The sequence below is a fragment of the Triturus cristatus genome, chromosome 6 (genome assembly GCF_964204655.1).
Source record: "Triturus cristatus chromosome 6, aTriCri1.1, whole genome shotgun sequence".
NCBI classification, from domain to species: domain Eukaryota; kingdom Metazoa; phylum Chordata; class Amphibia; order Caudata; family Salamandridae; genus Triturus; species Triturus cristatus.
This window is the reverse complement of record NC_140589.1, coordinates 1,230,610,269-1,230,632,813: the sequence shown is the minus strand read 5'-3', so window position 1 is coordinate 1,230,632,813 and position 22,545 is coordinate 1,230,610,269. Positions and strand designations below refer to the sequence as shown.

Genomic DNA, 22,545 nt, shown 5'->3' with positions numbered 1-22,545 from the left:
TTAATTCAGAGCTTTTAGATGGTAAAGGAATGGGGCATCATAGGCTGCAGACAAGACAAGTAGCTTGCTTGTTTCAAACGTAGTAATTTGTCAGTTTTAACTTGTCTCATTTGTATTTTGTTAAGGTTGGTTCTCATCATCTGAAACTAACTAGGGGACTAGAAGCCAACGCTCCTGCTTTTGATAGGTAGGTTGAATATGAATGTGAACATAATTTTCCGCTGCTAAAAAAAGCGTACCAATCCTGGGATTCATGGCATTAATGTTTGACATTTGTATCATCTGTGTAAGATAAATGACACGTGTAAACTCAGTCATGAGGATTTCAAATCAGAGCTTACTTTTAAGAAAAGCATTTTAGGGACGTTTTTCCAGGCTACGAATTTTACATACTAGAAGGCAAGGGCTAGCAAGTATGTTCATAAAGTAAACAAAAGAAACAGTAAACAAAAGATCAAAACCTGGATATATTGTTTCTCACTGAAACTTGGACATGGCCAGATGGGGAAATAGAATTAGGTCTGGCCTGCCCCCCGGGTTTTAGAGTATTCCATAAACCTAGAGGGGAAGGAAGGGGTGGAGGAGTTGGTATTATATTTAAAGATACCTGGACCCGCACCCAATTGAGTGTAGAGGAGGCCCAGGGCTTCGAGTTACTCGGATTCTCATTGAAAGATAATGGTGGCACTCTATGTTCTGGCATACTTTGTTATAGTGAAAAAAACATAGAGGTGAGATGCACTCCTCTGTACTCCGATTTTAATTTATATTACTTCTGATGTACTCTTCAATTTCAAACTAGTAGGCGTGCTCGCTTGTTATGCGCTCCGTCCACGTGCGCTGCAACATATTTGAAACACAAGGGCACCATTTTGCGATCCCCGTCAAGCTGCACAGCCCGTCGCCAACGAATCCAATGAATTAAATTCATTCTTAATAGTCCTCAATCTTGTCAATAATTATTCATCCTTTGATTTATCTTCTTTTTATTCAATTCATTTTACTCATTGATGTATTATAATAATCTTGTTAGAACTGATGACGTCTATGTTTGTATTCTAGAAACCCCTGAAGAAGGGATTTTTCCTGAAATGCATTGGGTGATTTTAATAAAGTGCGGCATGTGGAAACAACTTTTCTCCTGTAGTTACATGAACAGAGAATGAAGGTACAGGAAAATGAGTAAAATGAATTGAATAAAAAGAAGATAAATCAAAGGATGAATAATTATTGACAAGATTGAGGACTAATAAGAATGAATTTAATTCATTGGATTCGTTGGTGACGGGCTGTGCAGCTTGACGGGGATCGCAAAATGGTGCCCTTGTGTTTCAAACACTTTGTTATAGGCCACCGGGTGGTGCTGTCCCCCATTATCAAGACATGATAGATAAGTTATATATCATATCTCTGTCCCACTCTAAATTAATGATTCTTGGCGATTTTAACCTCTGGGAGAATGGCAGTCTTGACATGGCCTGCAAAGAACTAAACCAGGCATGTGAAAGCATAAACCTACAGCAGCTGGTGTTATGCCCTACCCATCAGGGAGGTCATGTGCTGGACCTCATCTTTGCCAGTGTAATGGATGTAGAGGTGAAGGAAATACTTCTGCTGTGTTGGACAGACCACTTTCTGGTCCTGTTTTCTCTAAAGCTAGCTGTTCTATATGAACATACTCTCCAACCAGCTAGCTCTCGACCAGGTAGGGAGTGGTCTCAAATCTTAAAACTAAAAGAACTCCCAAGACTTGTTGATAGTAATAGTTTTGACTATAACAAATCAGTGGATGCAAACTATCTGAATTTATGCGACCAGATCACGAGCTCACTAGATCTGATGATTCCATTAAAGACAAAGCTAACAAGAAATTGTCCGCCCCTTGGTACAATGAGGAATTGAAAATATTGAAAACCGCCTGTAAACAAGCAGAAAGGAGATGGAGGAGAAAATATCAGGAGGGAAGACAAGATAGTCTTGAAAAAGTTATTATAAAGCTATAAAGAAATGATAGGAGAGGCGAAAGCGAAATATCTGAAGGAGACTATCTTATTATCATCTAACAAGTCTAAAACTCTCTTTAGTAAGAGATATGTCTAATCCAGACTGTGTAAAGATTAAGATCCCAGCACCACAAGCTCTTTGTGACAACCTGGCAGTATCTTTTGAGGAGAAAATTACCAAAATTTTAACTGGTCTAAATTCTCCTAGGGATACAGAACTGAATAGAGACGTGGATAAGTATCCACTACCAAGTGACAGATCTTTGGATTTAACCTCCACTAGGGAGGATACGCCACCTCTGGATTGTTTTCATAGCTCTTCACAAGAAGAGTTTAATGTGATTGCTGTTAGTATTTCCTCAGGCTCGCCTCTGGACCCGATCTCTCATAAGATGTGGAAGGTATTCGGGAATGAGCTCTTCCCATATCTCTACCAAATCTGTTGTCAATCGCTAAATAATGGCACAGTACCTAATTGCTGGAAAAAAGCAGTGGTGTCCCCCCTACTAAAGAAAGCAACACTAGACCCTCAATGCCCATCTAACTACAGACCTATCTCCGTTTTGCCCTATCCAATTAAGATCTTAGAGAGAGTAGTGAGCAAATCCCTATCGAAACATTTGGAGGAAAATAATTTCTTGGACGAGGTCCAGTTTGGTTTTAGGCCAGGACATGGCACCGAAACCGCTTTGGTGACAGTTCTTGACGACCTGAGAATGCGGGCTGACAATGGCCAAATGGCCATTTTAGTGTTACTGGACATATCAGCCGCATTCGATACGGTCAACCATCAGATCCTGATTAGGAGACTTGAGGAGACTGGTATTGTGGGCAAGGCACTGAACTGGATGCAGTCCCGTCTTTCTAATAGACAACAGGCAGTGTCCTTGGTGCCTTTTTTCTCCAAAGATAGCCACTTCAAACACGGGGTTCCACAGAGCTCAGCGATTAGCCCAATTCTTTTTAACCTATATGTGTCCTCTCATTTCTCCTATAAAATCTTTGCTCATTGATGTCATAAATTACGCAGACGATACTCAGCTTGCCTTCTCCTTTGAGGGTAATAATGCAATCCCTCTGGAGAAATTCCATAACTGTATGCGAAGGACAGCTGACTGGTTCAGAGACAAGTCGTTGCAATTTACCAGGGATAAGACAGAAGTACTCTGCTGTGCTGCTAGTAGAGTCCCTCGCCCCCTACCAGCAGACTTCTGGCCAACCCATGCTAATAATCCTCCATTGCCCGTTAAGAGAGCACGTAATTTGGGAGTGCTACTTGATAGTGATTTACAACTTGACTCTTATGTGAATAAAACCGTGAGCAATTGTCTATCCTTGCTTCGAGCCCTCCGAAAATTACTCCCTTTTTTACCTGCCTCGGCTAGACCCCAAGTGGTTAGGAGTATTATCATAAGCAGATTGGATTACTGCAATGCCGTACTCCCAAGAGCTCCAGCTTATCTGCTGAAAAAACTACAAAGAATACAGAATATGGCAGCCAAGCTCGTGCTAATTAGACAACGTAGTGCATCAACTTCACTTGCCTTAAAAGATCTTCATTGGCTGCCAGTGGTGCAGAGAGTACAGTCTAAGTCGCTGTGTATCGTCTATAGGGCAATACATTAAAAAGGACCTAAACCTCTACAGAAGACATTTGAATGGTATTCTCCAGTCAGAAGCTTACGCTCCTCCTCAGCCAATTTGGTATGTAGTGGTCGTGTTAACAGAGACAGAATGGGCGGCAGATCCTTTAGTTTTGCCGCATCCCGTCTCTGGAACTCTCTACCAATTGAGCTGAGACAAATGAATACTTTGGCACGCTTCAGGAAGGAGTTGAAAACTAGACTCTTTCCTAGAGACTAACTCCTAGCTGCTTTTCAATTTCGCTACACACCGTGTCGTTTTTTTGGTAATCTCAGGATACCCATTGGGTGGCAGCCCGCTATGAAAGTCCTACCTTACATTACATTACATTTATTTAATTTGGTAAAATTGTTCAGACTAGTAATTTCTGAAAATATTGAACTGAAATAAACACAGTTGTGTGATTAAGAATTCCGTTATGGGAACACTTCTTCATGAATATTGGTGGAGAGAAATTGTAAACATTGATATTCAACAGAGTTGTAATTATTTATTCATTCAATTTCCCTTGTGCCAATCCGTTTCTTGGGTAGATAGCACAGCAAAGGCCTGTTTTTGTAAGTGTCTACAGACATGTCCACAAATATCCAGCTGGATTCTTAAGTCAATTCGTCAGATAGCATGTTGAATCTCTCAGGGCTTACCACTCTTGCCTGGCCCATTCATTCTAAGTCCCAAATCTTTTGCCAATCAGAAGTCACGAAGTTGGAGTCCAATCAAACTGAGATGGTGCTCATCACTTGCTGGGACTGTATGAATCCACAGACCACTATGACACTATTACTGATGGATTACCAGAAATTGAATGCTGGACGCAGTGCTGCTGTCATCAGCAAGATGGTGGAGGACTGAGGCCTTTGTTTTCAGGCCACAGAAGTGTCTCTCAGACCAGATCTTAGGATAGTTCTTAGGTAGGATATCTTGCACGAAATACTTGCCCAGGATGAAAATAGAACAAAATGTCTGTGGTTGTCCACTTCCAAGATTGCCTAGGAAAAACCATGTGCAAACTGGTTTATACTCTTCTCAACTTTGAACCAGTGAAGATTGTTTTGGCTGATCTGATGAAAATCTGATCAGCCAAAATAATCTTTACTGGCTGTAAGCGGACGAGTGTATACAATTCAAAGGCCTCTGCAGTTTGCTCAGCGTCCTGGGGAAATAATCTCCCATTGATCTACAATAACAGATCACTTATCACCAATCCCCAAGTATGTCACAGTTGTCTGTTCAAGCATTGCTGCAAGCTAGATTCCACAGTCTTGGTTTCCCTAAGTTCCGCAAAGCTCAGTGCTTTTGTTTATTCCCACAGTTCCCTTTCTACATTCAGATCCCCATAATGGCACATTAGTTTCCCAGAATGGCGACTTTGAGCCCCTGATGCAGTCTCACCTGAGAGTACCTCCTATAGTCGTTACCTTGGGAGTTGGCTCTCTTGCTAGCTAATCAGCTGCATCAGTTACATTTGTAGTGCTGTACTCACATGTACCACCTCGCGCAGCCTAAAACAATCATTCTGCTTAATTGGTCAGGCATAATCTCTTCCCAGAGTTCTTGTGGATAGCAGATTTGAGTTTCCAATCAGACTACCAGTTGCTGTCTCTGTGCCTTTTGCATTTTATGGCAAAGCAGAGGAATTGTGGATCATGACAAATTGGCAAAGAGATGGGTGGGAGAGAAGAGGATTCAAAATTAAATGGACTGAGCCTTTGTATTCCATAAGGAGAGGGCGCCAAGAAACAAGTTCAGGACTCTTTTCAGATGGGCACATCTTTGACTGCCAGATGATGATTGTAGATGAAGAGAGAAGACCAGGATACCAGGATACAATGACAGTCACAAAAGTCTATTTGTTGTCTCTTTCTGTTTTGTAGATGAAGCTTTGAAGATGATGAAGCCTTGCAGTTGTAACTTCCTAATTACATAATTTTTTACTTAGAAATATAATATCTTTGTTTTTAACACTTATAATTGCATCACTCCGAAATGGTAGTGTATTCCATTGAAATGAACTAAGTACAGTTTTATAGAAAAAAGCAACGCTTTGGCTTTTTTTATTTTAATTTTGAACAAATAGATTACAAATAACTGTAAAACACTAATCAAGGGCAATCAAATAAGTTAACCCATTATGACAACCCCTTAACCCTATGCCACATATCTTTTGACCCTTTAATCTTAATCATGACCATATAACTTAGCTTAACACCACACCCTAAACCCCTATAACCTTAACCCCTAACCTCCTATCCCAAACCCTTTAACCTAATCCTTTGAACCGCTGTCCAAAGCCCCACATACGTAACCCCTATACCCTTCACCCCATTCACCCTTTTCACACTGGCCTTACTTCAAAATATTTTGGGATCAACCACTTTGAGAATTGTTTATTTTTCAAAGTATTGATTTTCAGAACTAATAATTGGTAAGTGTTAGGTTCAGGAGTGTTAGGTTCAGGAGTGTTAGGTTCAGGAGTGTTAGGTTCAGGAGTGTTAGGTTCAGGAGTGTTAGGTTCAGGGGTGTTAGGTTCAGGGGTGTTAGGTTCAGGGGTGTTAGGTTCAGGGGTGTTAGGTTCAGGGGTGTTAGGTTCAGGGGTGTTAGGTTCAGGGGTGGTAGGTTCAGGAGTGTTAGGTTCAGGAGTGTTAGGTTCAGGAGTGTTAGGTTCGGGAGTGTTAGGTTCGGGAGTGTTAGGTTCAGGAGTGTTAGGTTCAGGAGTGTTAGGTTCAGGAGTGTTAGGTTCAGGAGTGTTAGGTTCAGGAGTGTTAGGTTCAGGAGTGTTAGGTTCAGGAGTGTTAGGTTCAGGAGTGTTAGGTTCAGGAGTGTTAGGTTCAGGAGTGTTAGGTTCAGGAGTGTTAGGTTCAGGAGTGCTATGTTCAGGAGTGCTATGTTCAGAAGTTCTGAGGAAATACCAAGCCTGGTATCTGCGTAACTGTTGATTTGGTGTATAAGATAGTGAATGTAACTCTCTGAACAAACTAGCGGAACAATTTAGCTGGCCCTAATCAGACCGACAAATGTTGATTTTTCAGCAAGGCAAATATCAAGATGGCACAGAGTTGGGTTGCTCTTTTTTTCTAATTTGAATGGGTAGTAAACAAGCTTTTTGGACTCCCAACACATTGGCCTTCGTTTGTAGCTCTGTCCCAGGCCAGCAAGCTATGAGTCACCTATTGTTTCACTAATTCGTTGTGAATAACTCCTTAAGACGAAGTGAAGACTGCTCTGATTGAGCTCATGGATTTGGACCACTAACACTGACTAGAGAGTCAAAGAAGTTGATCACTTAAAACGTGTCAATTCCCTTACTACAGGCTTAAAGAAGCCAATGGCCACCACCTGGGCTCTGAGCAACTTTAGAAGAATACCACCGCTTCTTGCAAGTTGACCTGATTTCTAGACTTTGCAGAAGTTTTGTTAGTATGGGCTGTCACTCTTTGATGGAGATGTTATTTAAGCACAAATAGTACTAGTACAAATATTGGTGGTAACAGGCCCATTTCTTCAAAAACGACTTTAAGGAAAGAAAAGTGGAAATCAGGAGAAGAGTGAATAAGTGAGTATTCCTTTGAGGGAGAATACAGTTGTTGTTAGGAGTGCCACACACCGTTTTGTACTGCCCAGGGACGAGATATGTTTTTGTACCAATTTATTATCTCAATAACCATGCAAGTACAAAGGACACCGAGCATTGTTACATTATGAATGAGACTAGACTGTTGCACCAGGCAGAATAAGGTGAACAATAACATGGGAAAGTACAGTGGAAGAGTAACAGACATGTTAGTTGCTTCAGTAATCAGTGCTTGGATTTGGTCCCTGCCTAAAGCTAGGAACAGATAAAGTTCAGTGATAAATTCTGTAATGATTTTTGGGCTAGGAGTGAACATGAAATTACATGAAATTACAAAAGCACTGCCACTAGTGTCTAATATGCTAAACAGTCTGACCACAGAACAAACAACCCAACTGTGACTCTCATTGGTAACAGAAACTGCTTATAACCTATAGGAGCAACTAACATTGTAGGGCCTCTAGACCTCACCTAACAGGTTTTCAAATACGTTCTAGTTATACTAGATACATATTTGGAGGCTATGGCTGTTTACACAGCCTCCATGCCTGTTTTCATTGTTGGCTTGCTTTTCTTTGTGTTGGAAGTGGTTTCTTCAAGGTGAATCCTTATTTACTAGCGAAGCCCTTCTGCGTCTGAGCACTTGAAGCAAATATGTTAAGATTTGATGGATTGCAACCAACATACCCAAACAGGGTGACTTGTTGAAGAGCTCCACTAGGCTGTGAAACAAACAGTTGAAGTAATTGGTGGTCATTTACCAACGGAAGTGAGAGCATCTTCGTCCAGTGGCCATACATGCAATTCATGAATCTCCTCAAGCTCACATCACACTTCTTTTAAATTGTTCAGTGGCTAACAGCTTATGGGTGAGTTAGGTGTGATAAAAGTGGAATGGAAAGAGCAAGAACTTCATAGCAAAGTGTCATACAGGATGCACATCTTATTCTGCATGAATATACAGCAAGCTCTGGCATTACACATGAATCTACATGACAAAAGCATACCTTTATATACCTTTAAGGTCCTAGACAAATTTGTGGTCCTCTTTTACCCAATGGAAAGAATGTTCATGCCCAGTGGAAAGGCTCAAGCCAAATAGCAGAACCAAGCAATTTAGATAATAACTAGCCAAATGATCATTGACTTACTAAACCAATCTACCATGTGTACCACTGAGAAAAATGGCATGTCCAAGAACCTACAGGCATAAATATGATTAGGGTTAAGCAACAAGGCTTACCATTTCTGTTTCCGCTGCAGAAGCTGTTATCCTGAGTTGGCTATATTGACAGGCTTGTGTCCAAATAATTAAGAAACCTACAGACCTTCGTACAATTTCCGAATTACAGCTTTGGGCCAGGTGAATGGAACATAACATTCACACTGCCCTATTAACCATCTTGAATCAAAAACCATAAATAATCACCAAAGGCCTGGAGAAAAACAGTACATAAGGAAATAGAGAATCTCTAGTTGATGTGAATGATTGACAAGTCCACACGTTAGTGGTTCTCTCAGATTGTACTGGCTCAGAAAATGGATAACAGCATATGTATCTGTATTGATTCTTGAGGTACAATGATGTCTAAAAATGCAAAACTTAGCATAGACCCTACATAAATGATTTGCTGTATTGAATGAGGACAGAGGTGTGTATATTACCAAATTGGACCTTACCAAAGGTTATTTCCACCTTACTGTGAAAGAATTCAGTAAACGGTAACCAGTGAGTGCCACACCATTGGGTCTCTTCCAAATGAGATCACATGCTTTTTTTTTGTTTTTACAGGAAGCCCTGCTATGAAAAGTTATGAAGTAGGTTCTTAAGTCAGGATGGTGTGATTGTATTTAGTAATTCCTATAAAGTCTGCATAAAAACATACGTACATTGTGTGTTTGGCAATACAGTTTAAGGTCTTGCATCCAACCCCTAAAAATTTACCCTAGCTAGTAAATCCATATATTTCTTGGGGTGTTCAGACAGATCCAAACCATTCAAGACATCACACCACTCAAAACCAAGAAGGTAGTACACATGTTTTTGGGGGTGGGGTTGGAAAATAACCATTGGTTCATTTCACATTTTTACAATAAAGTGTCTTCTCTTACAAATCTCCTAAAGAAAAATAACAGTCAAGTCTAATGGACAAGGCTAATGGAAAAGGCCTATAATGAACTAACGCAGACTCTGTGGGGGAAAAAAAAATATTGACTGCCTTACTAGCCAAGACTTCCAAGAAACAAAACTGTCACCTGGAATCTTCATCTCCATTAAAGGATGTGTATCAATCCGGTAGACGTTTGACTGATCATTGTACTATCTATTAGATTGATCTTTTACTCGTATTACTGATCATGCCTCCTGGATGTGGCCATTGAAGCACAAAAGCTTTAATCACAGTTTTTATGACCAGTCTTATCCTTCCAGCTATTTCATGTGTTATTGAAGCAATGGAAATGGACCAGCCAAGCCAATATGGCTTTTCCTTCCAAGCCCATGGGCACCATGTTAACTATCACTGCTCCTTACCAGGAGAAGGTAAGTTGGAGGATTTGTGAGAATCATATGGCAGCCCTCCAGGATTCCCTCAGCTAATCATCTTCTGTACCTATACAGCTTCCATTCTCTGGAGATTCTCTGGAGCAAATAAAACTATAATGGCCTTCTGTCTCCCTTGATAAGGCCTTGAGAGAGCCAGCTTTGATCTCATCTTAGAGTGCCTCTTGTAGCACTGCTTTTTTTATCCCTGCAACTGCAGTCATCACTTGAAGTTCTGACCTTCCTTCAAGCTACTGGAGATGCTGCTCACCTTGGCAGCACAGCTAGATACTAAGCAAGGATGCCTGACTTGTGAAGAGGCGTGAATCACTGACCATCTTTCTTCCCTGCTCGAGTGATATCTTGTTTTGGGTGCTTTGGCACTATAGAATCTGGCTTGTTGCTTGGCTGATGCCTAGGGGTGGATTGTAACAGATGGGCAAAGAGAAAAGTAGTGAAAAGGAGAGGAGTTGAAATGAAAGGAATCCAAACCATCATTTTTTCCTAAACAGGTGACTGTAAAAAAACCTATTTAGTAGATCCTGTCTAAAAGAAGTTTGTGGGAGAGGAAGGTTGTCGGTTTAGGAAAAAAGTCCAGGACCTTATGGAAAGCACACATGTATGAAAGGGGTCAACAAACTGGCCAAAGACTACTGTTATTTTTTTTTAATGTTTGCTCCAACAACTCATGTGAGTGTACAGAGGACACCTTTTTGAGAAACGTCCTTGGAAATGTGTGCTAAGGCTTGTACTTGTCAGATCTGGGGTTTGCGATAGTGTTTCTGAATAAATAATTGTCAGCAGAACCCTATGTTTCTGCATAACTATTTCTTCATTTATGTGTAACCAGGAATCATTGTTGAATGTTAGTATAATATATCCCTATGCATGTTTTTGTTACAGGCACATTATGCTTTTAAAAGAGCAGTATGGAAAACAAGTTATTGTTAACTTGTTGAAAAGTAAAGGGGGAGAAGAAGTTCTGAGCCGGGCCTTCAAGGTAATTCTACCTCCGTTTTTATTACACCTAGGGAAGTAAACATGTAATGGTCTGTCTGTTGTCAATGACACGATCTCCAACGTCAATGTATCTTGCATGTCTAGTTTGTGTACAGAATTGTGTGTTAATATCTATTAGTTTGCATACTTTTACAAAAAACACATTTCCTATTGAAAATACCAATTTCGGGATCTTTTGAGTGAAAGAAAAAGCAGAAGACAGTCAGTTTTACTGCCATCTCCTGCTAAGCTATGATTTATTAGTTTTTTGCCTGGTCAGCTCTGCAGTAATTTTTCTCCAATTTATAGATCTGGAGACTACAAAAAGGCCCATTTTTGTCTTTAAAATTTGAGAAAACCCTCTCCAGCTGTGAGATGTCTGTTACGAATCTTTGTATCTTATCCACCAGGTCATGTGTAACCAATTCTACCAGTAAAAGATCCATTCATTCCTAATTTCCTAATTTGTGCAGTGCCATTTTAAAGATTTTTGGGGGAAAGGGGTGAGAAATATATTTATGCCCCCCACCCCCCTTTTGGGACAACTTTGAATGTTGTTTTTCTTTTTCGCTATTTCAAGCCCCGTGTTGCCTAACAATACTGAATGATACATTCAGGTAAAAAAAATACAGATATACATAGAAGAGAGCTAGAAAGAAATTTCACTTTCCCAGAGGACCCCTTGGAAAGAGGGGCCCTTGGCAACTGTCAAATTGTTTCGCCCATCCCCTAATGCATCTCAGTGTAAAGGTACCCTCCGGATCCCAGACGTAACGCCAGGTAGTTTTGCCTGCCCTCCTACCCCCCTCCCCAAGATACTGATGACTAAGGTATGGGTAATTCAGGTGGGGTGAGGCGGAGCAGAGTTTCTGGCCAAACTTAGAGGCACTGTGAATTTGGATATCTGCTCAGAGAGTTGGAGCCAGTGGTGTAACAATATCCCTGCAGCCCCCGCTGTGCGGTGGGGGGGCAATGAGCTTCAGGGGTCACCCCCTTCGGCACTGAGCACGGCTGGCGGCCCCTGGCCTAAGTTCTCCTGACTGCAGGGGGGGCTCCATGTACTCTGCAGGGGCGCCTCCTAACCTCCTAAAGTTTCATTATTCCTCTGATTGTAGCACTTTTAATCTTGATTCACAATTCCTTTAAGGCTGTGAGGGCATGACTCGTGTTTGAGGACATGTTAGAAATGTTTGAGTTTGAAAGAGAAAGATTAAATACATATACTTCAAATTACTAGAATGGCAGATGTCCAAGTAGTATAAATGTTCCTTGTTTACTTGCAAACACTTTGCAAAATGAGTCTATAACTAAGAACATAATCACAAATGTATGTCTATTTCAATGTGTATATCATGTGTTGAGGAGATTCCTTGAAGCATATCTAGCAATGCATAAGGTGAAAGCATATCTTATATGTTCTGTCCTGGATAACAAGAACACTTCTACACTTTCACTGAAAATAAGATGTTTTTTCTTCCATTTTCTTGCATTAGAAATTGCTGTGGGCCTCTTTGCATGCAGAGAATGTGCCTATGATCAATTTTGATTATCATCAGCTCGTGAAAGGCGGGAAGATTGAGAAACTGGAGAATCTTCTGAAACCTCAGTTAAAGTTGCACTTGGATGAATTTGGCATTTACGCAAAAGGCCAGAATGTAAGTCCATGGTGAGTCTTCTTTCTGATTTTTTCTTTTTGTATTTGTTCTAGCGCTCTGGCTGCAACCTTTGCACTGTAATTGTGGTTCTCGTGGTCCATAGCAGAACAAAATGGCTGATTCATGTTTCGTTAAACAGTATAATTAACGAATATTGGCTTACCGTAGTCGGACTTGCATAGAATCTAGGCCAACTTGGGGATGTCCTGTTAATTCGAACATGTGGCTCTGCCTATCAACTAGTTATAATGCCCGCAGAAGACCATGTGTGGTACCAGTCTAAAATTACAAAGCACATGCCATTTTATGTTAATCAAAAAAGAGTTTTCATAAAATGGCATGTTCATCTGTTACAGACAGTAAAATGAGATGCATCTGCCCAATGAAAAGGATGTTTTATTGAAGTAGTGACAGCATAAGATACCCAACAAAGGATGGCACTCAAAGATGAGTACAACAATGGTCAGCAAATAGTTGCAGATTCTGTGGTTTCCTTAATGAATCTCTATTGCATATAGTGTGTGTCTGCCCTCCCGTACTTTAAGTGCAGCGAACTTTGCTGAATGCTTTTATCATCAATCATGGAGTGAGAACATGCTGCCAAGCTATAATACTTTGTTTATCTGGGAGATCAATCCGTTTAATTAGTTAATTTGCCAAGTTTATTCTTATAGCCGATAAAATGCTGAACTCGGACTTAAAATCTTTGTAGACCATAGTAGAGTGCAGGCAAACTTTTTACTATGGTTTTATACTGGTCAGATCCCTGGTTATTTTAGGATCTGGTTTTATAATGGTAGGCTATGCCTCGGCATGGTATGTAAGCAAGGAGGGACTTTATTTTTATTTTGTACGTTGATCCACAATGCTTATAGTTTTATCGAATTGTTAAAGAGGCTAGCTAATTGATACAATTAGTTCTTACATAAATTGCTGTTTTAATTAATGTGTATGCGTTGTATCTATGTCCCAGTGCGGTATGTAACCACCAAAGCATTTTATTTTTCTCTATCATAATAGTTTAGAGTTTTATGGAACATCTAATGGTTTTACACAATTGACATATTTTATTCTCAATATGCTTAATTAATTGATGTGCACATGCGGTATTAGTGTTTTTTAAAATAATTTTTAATAATCAAACAATAAAGAATGATTATTATTAGTGACAGCATAAGCACATGACCGTTTCTTTGCAGTTGACGGCACCCATGTGCAGAATCCATCTTAAGGTTGCCGAATAGCTGCACAGTGATGCTAATGGTGTTCACCCAAATGTATGATATAGCAGCATCGGGCCCCCCATCAGACACCTTCCCTAGAGCTAAAGTTCTTACACAAATGGAGGTAGGGCTCAGATATGTCACACCGCGTTCCCCATCTATAATGTGGCCATACATGGACGGTCTATACTCAAATGTCCCCATGATTGGTAATAAAAACCTGTGCCAAAAGAAATTATGCACAATCTGTGATACCTTCTGGATCTGACACAGATCATCTGCACATTATCACCTTTAGGTTTTAACTTGCACTTCTTTAGAGAGAGTTTATGGTTGTACACATACACCAGTAAGAGGAGTGACCACTCTTTTGTCTGCATGGGTGCTGTCACTTTCACATGTACAAAGAGGACATGTGCACATGTATGCTGCATCAAGATGGCAACTGCCCATGTTCTTCACAACCAAAGTGTGCAGGGGCACACATGATGCCACCCACAAAAGGGGGCAAGTAGAAATCAAAGAAACACATAAGTGAATACACTATGTGTACTTGCCTGCACTGTGTGTTGACTACCAAATACTACATGGTTCTAAAGTAGGTACCTCTATGCCCGAAGGCAATCCTCAGTGGAAGAGATGTCAGAGGTGAGCAGAAGTGACAACAGCATGCTGTAGTAAATGAACTGCTTCAGAATTGAACACACCTGCCAAATAAGAGTAAACACGAATGAATAGAAAAAACGTATATTAAAGTAAACAGTAATTAAGTGAATATTAATGAGTAAACACTGCTTGTATCCTTTCTTTTGATCTAACTCCATCCTGATTTGTGATTGAAGTTTTGTATAATTGTGGATATTAATTGCTAGTGTGATTTCTTTTCAATTTCTTTGGAACATTCTGGTGTGCGATTTTCTGTATTCATTGCTTTGGAGAGGGAGGATTCCAACTAAACCACTAATAGCAGTTATAGTTTTGTTTAGTTGTGCAAAAGATTGTCTTTCTTTATACAGCAGAATATAGACCTTACACCAAAATATTTACATAAGTGTAGTGAACACCACTCAGTGGTTACAGGAAGGAGATAGTAACTGCATATGTAAAATTAGGTGATGATTTTAAACGTGCACCACACAAAAGACAAGCCACTTCTTCTCATCCTGTTGGTTTCGAGTCACAGTATCCAGCTGTTGTCATTGTCATTCTGACTGTCCCACGTTTTCTTTAAAGATTGCAAAATTGGGACATTAGATTGCTTAAAGATCACTGGGTCCTTTGGTGTCTCAACCTTAAGGCACTTCTCCACCATTAGTAACTGAACCTATATTTTATCACCAAATTGTGCTGCTGTGTGTACCTCCCCCTAGCACCAAGATGCCATGTTTGTGGCAAAAGAAGCAGTGATTAAGGTATCTTCATATCACAACATCTTGGAAGAACACTCACATATTCAGTATGCACAACCACACAGAGGTGGTTTGCGATTTTCCCATAGTAAAGGCAACCCTGTATTAATGGTAGACCTATCTGGAGATGGAAAAGTTGGACAATCTTATTAGAGAGATCATGAAGCAGGTGGCAAAATGTATAGGATTTTTTGTGTTAAAGATTATTGTCATGGTCTTTTTTGCAATATTTTTAAAATGTTCTACTTTCTCTTACACGTTTGTTTGAGTGGAGCTTTCAATTCAATTTTATTTTGGTTATGTACAGGGGAAGATATGAGGTATCTTTTTCCACTGGGAAAACATAGAGGTTGGAATTTCTAATGCTAAGTAGATATGCTGTATACTGGTAGAAGTGGTAGGCGCTATAATCTTACATTACTCTCTAAGCAGCAAGGTGTATTCAATGCATTTATTTAATAGAAACATCAAAAGACATGCCCAGCTTCAACAGTACCCTTTTAAAATATTTTATTGTTTTCAATACATTTTTCTTCGTTTTTAAAAACATGTAATGTAAAGACTGTGTAACTACTAACGTGTTACGATTCAATAAAAACATCTCAAGTTTCTAGAACCTCATGAGGTTTGTCATCAGACCTCCTTGATGGGGTTAATGGATCACAACGCTCATTAACCCTTTAGGTATTAATATTATATACATTTAAATCTACATCTATAATTGCGTATATGTTTGTGAGTATAGATATAGAGGTATTTATTTAGATTCATTTTTAGAGATAAACATAAAGGTTTGATGGCTATGCCTGTTCAGAGTTTAACATTGGACTACTTGCTGTATTTGTTTGCATTTTCTGACTTACCCTTCTATACTGTTACACAGTTTCCAGAAAGGAAGCTTTCGAATGAACTGTCTTGACTGCTTGGATCGTACAAATAGCGTGCAGGCCTACATAGCTCTTGAGGTGAGTCCATCATGTAGTTTTCATGAATTTCTAGTGGTATTTGTATCATGGCAGAATTCAGGGGAAATTCATTTTATGGGCAACTCTGCATGATTACTTATTACCTTGTCGTGCTGACCACTTGCAACATTTGCAACATCCAGGAATATGTCCCAGGCATTCTGTGGAATTCTGAAATACCCAAACAAGTGGACCATGCACAATACCTTACCATTGTCCATTCAGTTGTAAACATCTCACTTATTAAGACCAATTTCACCAATTCATGCTTACCTTTTCCCAATTCTCATTGTGACCAGTTGTGCTTTACTTCCCCCTTCCAGCCTTCTGGTTGGTTTTTATTCCTACTCTTAAATGCAATTTCTCACCGTGAACTAAACTCTCTCAGCACTTGGTTGTATCATAGCTTGCTATTTCCATGCTTGAGAAAACCTTTAAACAAATAATGTAATAATAAAATAAGTTGTAAATTTGGTGTATCCAAAATGTTCTACATTTCATTTTCAGTCCAGCCACGAAGCTCACTTTGTAATGTTTCTAGTGAACTTTTACATGTTTTTCTTTTGTTGGTGAACATATGTGTTATTAGTATTAATTCTTGGCCTGTAGAAAGCAGATGGAAATCATACACCTGTACACTTATGTACTCTTACCTCACAAAAGTGGCAGACATCTCCCATTTAAGGATTCTTGAGTCCTGTAATCTTTCGGTCTTAAACTATATATCTCTAGGGCAAATCAAATTGGGTTTCGCCTACTGTCTCTTAAGTACTAACTTGTTTAATTATTTTAAATGTCAGTATTCCTCCAATATGGCCTTCAATAGCAGTTCCCCACAGTTTTAGCAAAGTGTGGCAGTAATGTTTTGTTTAGTGCTGTGGGTATAGTGAGAAGCAAACTAGAACATAAAGAACAAGGGTCGTTTGATGATTTTACTAAATTGGCAAGAGCTTGGCTGAAGCCTTCCGCGGTGGTGCAGAAGGTTCCAGAGTTTGAAACCCTGCACTCTCTGCTCAGCCATCCTGTGTCTTCTAATTGAAGTGGTGATAAGGAATCAGGTTGGAGGTGGTTGGATAAGAGTACCTGGCAAGGATGCAGTTATGTGCATTAACGTTTGTAGGTATGCTGGGTGTTTGTTTCAAAACGCTTTGTGGACCAAAGTGTCCTCAATTCCTTTACTGGATTCCACTGGGAGTTAGTGTAGTGCTCTCTAGGGTGGTTGTTCCTGCTTTGCTTTAAGCACATCCAGGCTATATGATTTTGAGGTTTTGTAACCTATCCATGAGTTTCTTTGTTAGGTCCTTGTAGTTCAACAGTCTAGACATCCTATACCAAGGCATCTAATTAACTACCGGATGAGTCATTAACACAAGTTTGAATGTTTTCAATCACATGGAGAGTTACACACTGGTGCCCCGAGCTTGGCATTGATTTGAGACAAAAATTAATATACAATGTTATAGTTAAACCCTCCCCCCCCTCTATGTTCTTTACTTCTTTGAGTGAGCAGAACAGACCCTATATTGCATGTAGGTGGTATAGTGGCAGAGTCTATTCTCCAAATTAAGCTAATAGATTGGGCTCCATTCATGCACTGAAAGCTTTCTCTCATCCTCTGACCAATGTTCGATGTGAGTTAGACAACATATTGGTGTGGCTTCCCGAGTTGTTTTCCAGATAGATGTGGACTTGGGTGTCATTTTGATGGAGCATGGATATCCGAACCTAAATCTTTTAGTGAAATCATCAAACAAATTTCCCCATTGGTTGTATGGACCTTTGATAGTCAACTTGAAGAGTTGTATGGGAGCTAACATCAGAAATACATTTCCATTTCTGTGAAGCCAATATGACTCCACGATGAAGACTAAGAATCAGTTGTTTCAACGGTAAAGGTTTATTTAAAAACATTTATTCAGCCAGTGTGTGTGCACAGCATGAACAGATTTAAAAGATGTAATAATACGGTCTGAAGACTAAAGTGTGCCAGTAAGTTAAGTAGTGATAACATTAGATACAAGATAGTAACAGCCACAATGCAGAGGATACAGATTGACGCAATCAGGTGTTGCATAAAGAAGCTTGCCCTTTCTAATCTAACCATAAACTAAGAAGGAAAATTCTAAAGAGGATTTCGAAGGCTGAAGCATACAAGGAGTCAGCATGAGTTCGAGCTTCAGTAGAAGTTCGAAGAAAATGCGAAGAGAGCGTAGCATGAAGCTTTACACTCACAGAAGCCCACCAGAGAGAGATCTGTTCCCTCTCAGTCCATGTGAAACCTGTCTAACTACCTATGAAACACAAATTAAAAGAACAATTAACGGTTGCTGGAACATTCATAGCTCATTCCCACCACTAAGAGTCAATCCTATAACCGCATTTGAGAGAAGTCGACATAATTTCCAGTCCACACAGTCTGGTACATATCTGTGGCCTTGGATGTTGAATTCTCCTGTTACACCATAAACAGGAGGCATTTCTCTCACCATCATTGCTCCACGTTTCCTTTCTTCTCCTAGGCTTCCGTATCAGTAGTGTAATACATAACAATAAGCCGTTCTCTAACTAATGAGAAACTCTAGATCACACCTGCAAAGGAAAGAAAACAGCATACTGGCAGCATTAAAGCAAAACTCTTTCAGCCTAACATCAAGCTAAGTTAACTCCAAAATCAAAATGAATGCATGTTACAATTTTATATCAATAGAAAGCAAACAATCCTTATTAAATGGGAATATGTAATAAACTTAATTACATCAGTCTATTGATTAACCTAATTAATTTAAACGTGAACTATTAGTGATCGCACTGGTTACATACTTATTAATTAATTTAAATGTGTTGCACATGTTAACCTGTTCCATGCGTCGGACAGCCGGGGGCCGTCCAACGCTACGGTGCTCATGTGCGTCGGATGGCTCCAGGCCGTCCGTGCACATGGCACTGGAAATTCCTCTGGTGCAGGCACCAGAGGTATTTCCTTTAGTCCAAAACAGCATCAGGAGCTTCCCCAGTTCCAGAGGCTGTTCGGAAAGTTTCACCGAAACCGACACTGAAATGAGCAGATTGGCTTATTTCAGTTTTACTGCCTATGTGCTTGTGGGGCTATATCAGCCTCCCGAGCACGTAGGCAGATGGTAGAGGTATCGTTGGAAAAGGGAGAATCTCCCCTTTCCAATGCTACCCCTCCCTAGTGGATCCCTGCTTGGCAATCGCCGCAGGAGGTTCTACCTACTTTTAGAAGTGGGTAGACCTTGTTTTTCTAGGAACATAAATTTTCTGTGCATGTCAAATCTAGAATTTTTTGGGGGTTTTTTTGTCTGTAGTAAAATCCACAATACCCAGAAAATGTCAATAAGCGTGCAAAGGACACAGAGACAACTACATATGCCCATTAACTAAAAAATAAAACCTAGTGAACACAAGGGTTTGTGGAAGGTCATCCAACTTCAAAACCCACAGCGTTGGCAAAAGTGACAACCACCAGACAGGGGTGTGTACCCTAAGGTCATGAGATACAGACACTCCCTACATGAAACAAAAGCACCACCTATCACACTCTGATAAATATGTGGAAGGCCCAAATATCCATACCACACCCTATTACTGAGTCTCCACCATTGGAAATTCCAACAATCAACAGGCAACCGATTGAACACAGATACACCCAACAAGAGATGGACATTGCATTATTTAAAACGGTGTAGCATAAGATGATTTGAGTTTTGAAGCATTGATCCATATATAGGGAGCAGAGTTATCCTGGAGATAATTTCTTTGCTTGACTAACACTTTATTGGGTGGAAAAATTACATGAATTGGGATGATGTATACTCCAGTATAAATAGCATTGTTGCACAGTGCATTGCTCAAAATAATATGACCTATTTCATTGTATTGCTGCACAGGGTCTACGCACTCAACTGGAGAGCCTGGGAGTGATCGATAAGAAGTCTGTCCTTGAGCGTTTTGAGGAGTCCTACAAGGCAATGTGGTCTCTAAATGCACACAATTTAAGTCGAGTTTTCACTGGCAGCCGAGCACTAAAAGGAAAAGCAAAAGTATGAAACATGTTTAACCTATTTCAGTTAGATTTTTGTTTTGCGCTTATTGTTGCTATGTAATGTACAATTGTTTTTATCTTTGCAATACAGGTAGGGAAGATCAAAGACGGAGCAAGGTCTGTGTCCAGAACCATACAGACAAACTTTTTTGATGGAGTGAAGCAGGAAGCCATTGACTTGCTACTCATGGGGGATTTCTATAGTGAAGAATATGCAGACAAAGGAAAGATGTTAATGGGCAACGCAGCTCTTCTGGGTAAGTCTAAAGTAACTAGGTAGCGTCGGTTTGGTAAATCCTCATGCTCATCTTTTACAATGTGAAGTCCTGAAAGACATATTTATTTACAATGATTTATACTTTGGTTAACCAAACTGTGTTGTCATCATGAACACAGACTTAAAACACATTCAAGTAAGAAATTTATAGTCACTTTTAAAGGTTTGTAGCTGTCCATTCAAATGAATACCTCAATCATTACCCCATTATGCACATTAGGTACTGCAGTGTTATAACAATAAATGCACAACAATATTCTCTATAGGTTGTCTTGTGAACATTAGTGTTATAATCTCACTGTTTCCCCTTTGGTACGTTCCACCTCCCCCTCCCTTTCCCCTTACCGTGGAATGCTCCGCTGAAGCTTGGGTTAGAATGTTGACATATGTCAGTTGTTGAGGAGAGTTGGATGACCATTAAAGCATACTTGGAACTTAGTCCGTTTCCTGCTCTTTAATTTTAACACTGGCGACGAGTTGCTGCGAAGGGGGCAGTTGTGGCCATTTCTCCTCTCTGTACTCTCTCCATTTACGTTACTGGAAGAAGGAAAACCGTGAAATAGATTTGTTATTCCTTAACACCATATGAAAAGAGGCTGACTGATCAGATTTCGCTTAGCGCCAATATCTGTGAAGAGTTCCCCAAACTGTTTGAAGACAGGTTGGGACTCCTTCGTGATTACCAACATAATTAATCTCAAGATGAATGCTAAACCAGCTATACACAAGTTGCGTCCAGTACCAAACTAAATGAGGGAGCCCTTAGAAAGAGGGTTCAAAAGATTATGCACGATGGGGGTCATACAACCTGTAGACATGTCTGAATGGTTGGTGCCCATTGTAATCGCAGCCAAGGCTAGTGGGGAGGGCATCTGTTTGTGCGTGGACTTACGAAGCCTAAACGAAAACATCTGGGTCGAGGGGTACCCACTCCCCAACATAAACGAGATGCTCAGCACCATGGGTCAGGCTAAATTCTTTAGTGTCATTGATCTGTCTATGGCTTACCATCAGGTAGACCTGCACCCTGACTCAAGGCCCCCCACTGCCTTCGTTACCCCCCAAGGAGCTTACATGTTCAAGAGGATGCCGTTTGGGCTGGCATCCATCACAGTGCTATTCCAGAAGATCATGCACCAGATCCTAAAAGATGTAGACCATACAATGTGCTTCCAGGGTGATATCCTGGTTTACGGTTGCTCAGTCGAAGACCACGACCGCATCCTTAGACTTGTGTTCAGGAAGTTGATGGATGTGGGGTTGACGGTGCAGAAGTCCAAGTGTCAAATTAGAGTGACTTCAGTCGACTACCTTGGACATTCCATTTCCGAGCAAGGATTCCGACCGAAAAACAACATTCTGAGAGCTGTCAAAGACTCTCCTTACCCTCAGAATAAGGTTGAACTGAAGTCCTTCCTTGGTCTCATGAAGTACATGGCCAAGTACGTCAAGGATTTTGCTGCAAAGTGTGAACCTTTACGTGAACCGCTAAAAAGAAACAAGGATTTTGAATGGCATGACCAGCACAAGTGAACTGTAGATGCGTTGAAGGAAGAGATATTGTATTCACCTGCATTAGGCACTTTTGACCCCACTAAAAAGACAATCCTTACCACTGATGCATCAAAGAAGGGGCTAGGGGGCCACCCTATCACAAAGAGATGGAAAGGGAGAAAAAATAATTTCTTTTGTTTCTCCGTGCCTTTCCAAGGCAGAGAGTAATTACTCGGTAATTGAAAAGGAGGCACTGGCATGTTTCTGGGCAGTAAAGCATTTCAAGTTTTTCCTGTGGAGTTAAAATTTTACTGTTCGTACAGACCATAAGCCACTTACTTTGATCTTTACGGTGAAAGGGACGGAAAACTGCACTCACCGGATAGGAAAATGGATCTTAGGACTGGAGAATTTCACATTTAGAGTTGAGTATGTCCATGGTGAGGAAAACAAGATTGCTGACTACCTGTCGAGAGCTCCTTTGCAAAATGAACAACCCAAAGAAATGTTAGACAGTTCTATCTTGGTGGTGAATGAGCCAGCACTGACGGAGGAGGAATGGGAAAAAGGAATGGAAGAAGATAAAGACTTACACATTCTCAAAGCGATAATGAAGGAAGGATGGCCCAGCAAGTGCAGCAAACTAGAGGATAATCTCAAAGACTTCTGTGAAGTCCGATATGAATTAAGCACTAAAGGA

General features: G+C 40.3%; 1 protein-coding gene across 2 annotated transcripts in view; it reads left to right on the top strand.

The window, feature by feature from the left end:
- The window catches only part of SYNJ2 (synaptojanin 2), a 583,647-nt gene that overhangs the window by 318,950 nt on the left and 242,152 nt on the right, over positions 1 to 22,545 (top strand). For both annotated transcript variants that reach the window (XM_085612162.1, XM_085612163.1), the window contains 6 exons: positions 126 to 187; positions 10,664 to 10,760; positions 12,253 to 12,425; positions 15,930 to 16,011; positions 19,920 to 20,072; positions 20,166 to 20,331. In XM_085612162.1, coding sequence (XP_085468288.1) covers positions 126 to 187; positions 10,664 to 10,760; positions 12,253 to 12,425; positions 15,930 to 16,011; positions 19,920 to 20,072; positions 20,166 to 20,331 — 733 coding nt within the window. The remainder of the gene's footprint in view (positions 1 to 125; positions 188 to 10,663; positions 10,761 to 12,252; positions 12,426 to 15,929; positions 16,012 to 19,919; positions 20,073 to 20,165; positions 20,332 to 22,545) is intronic.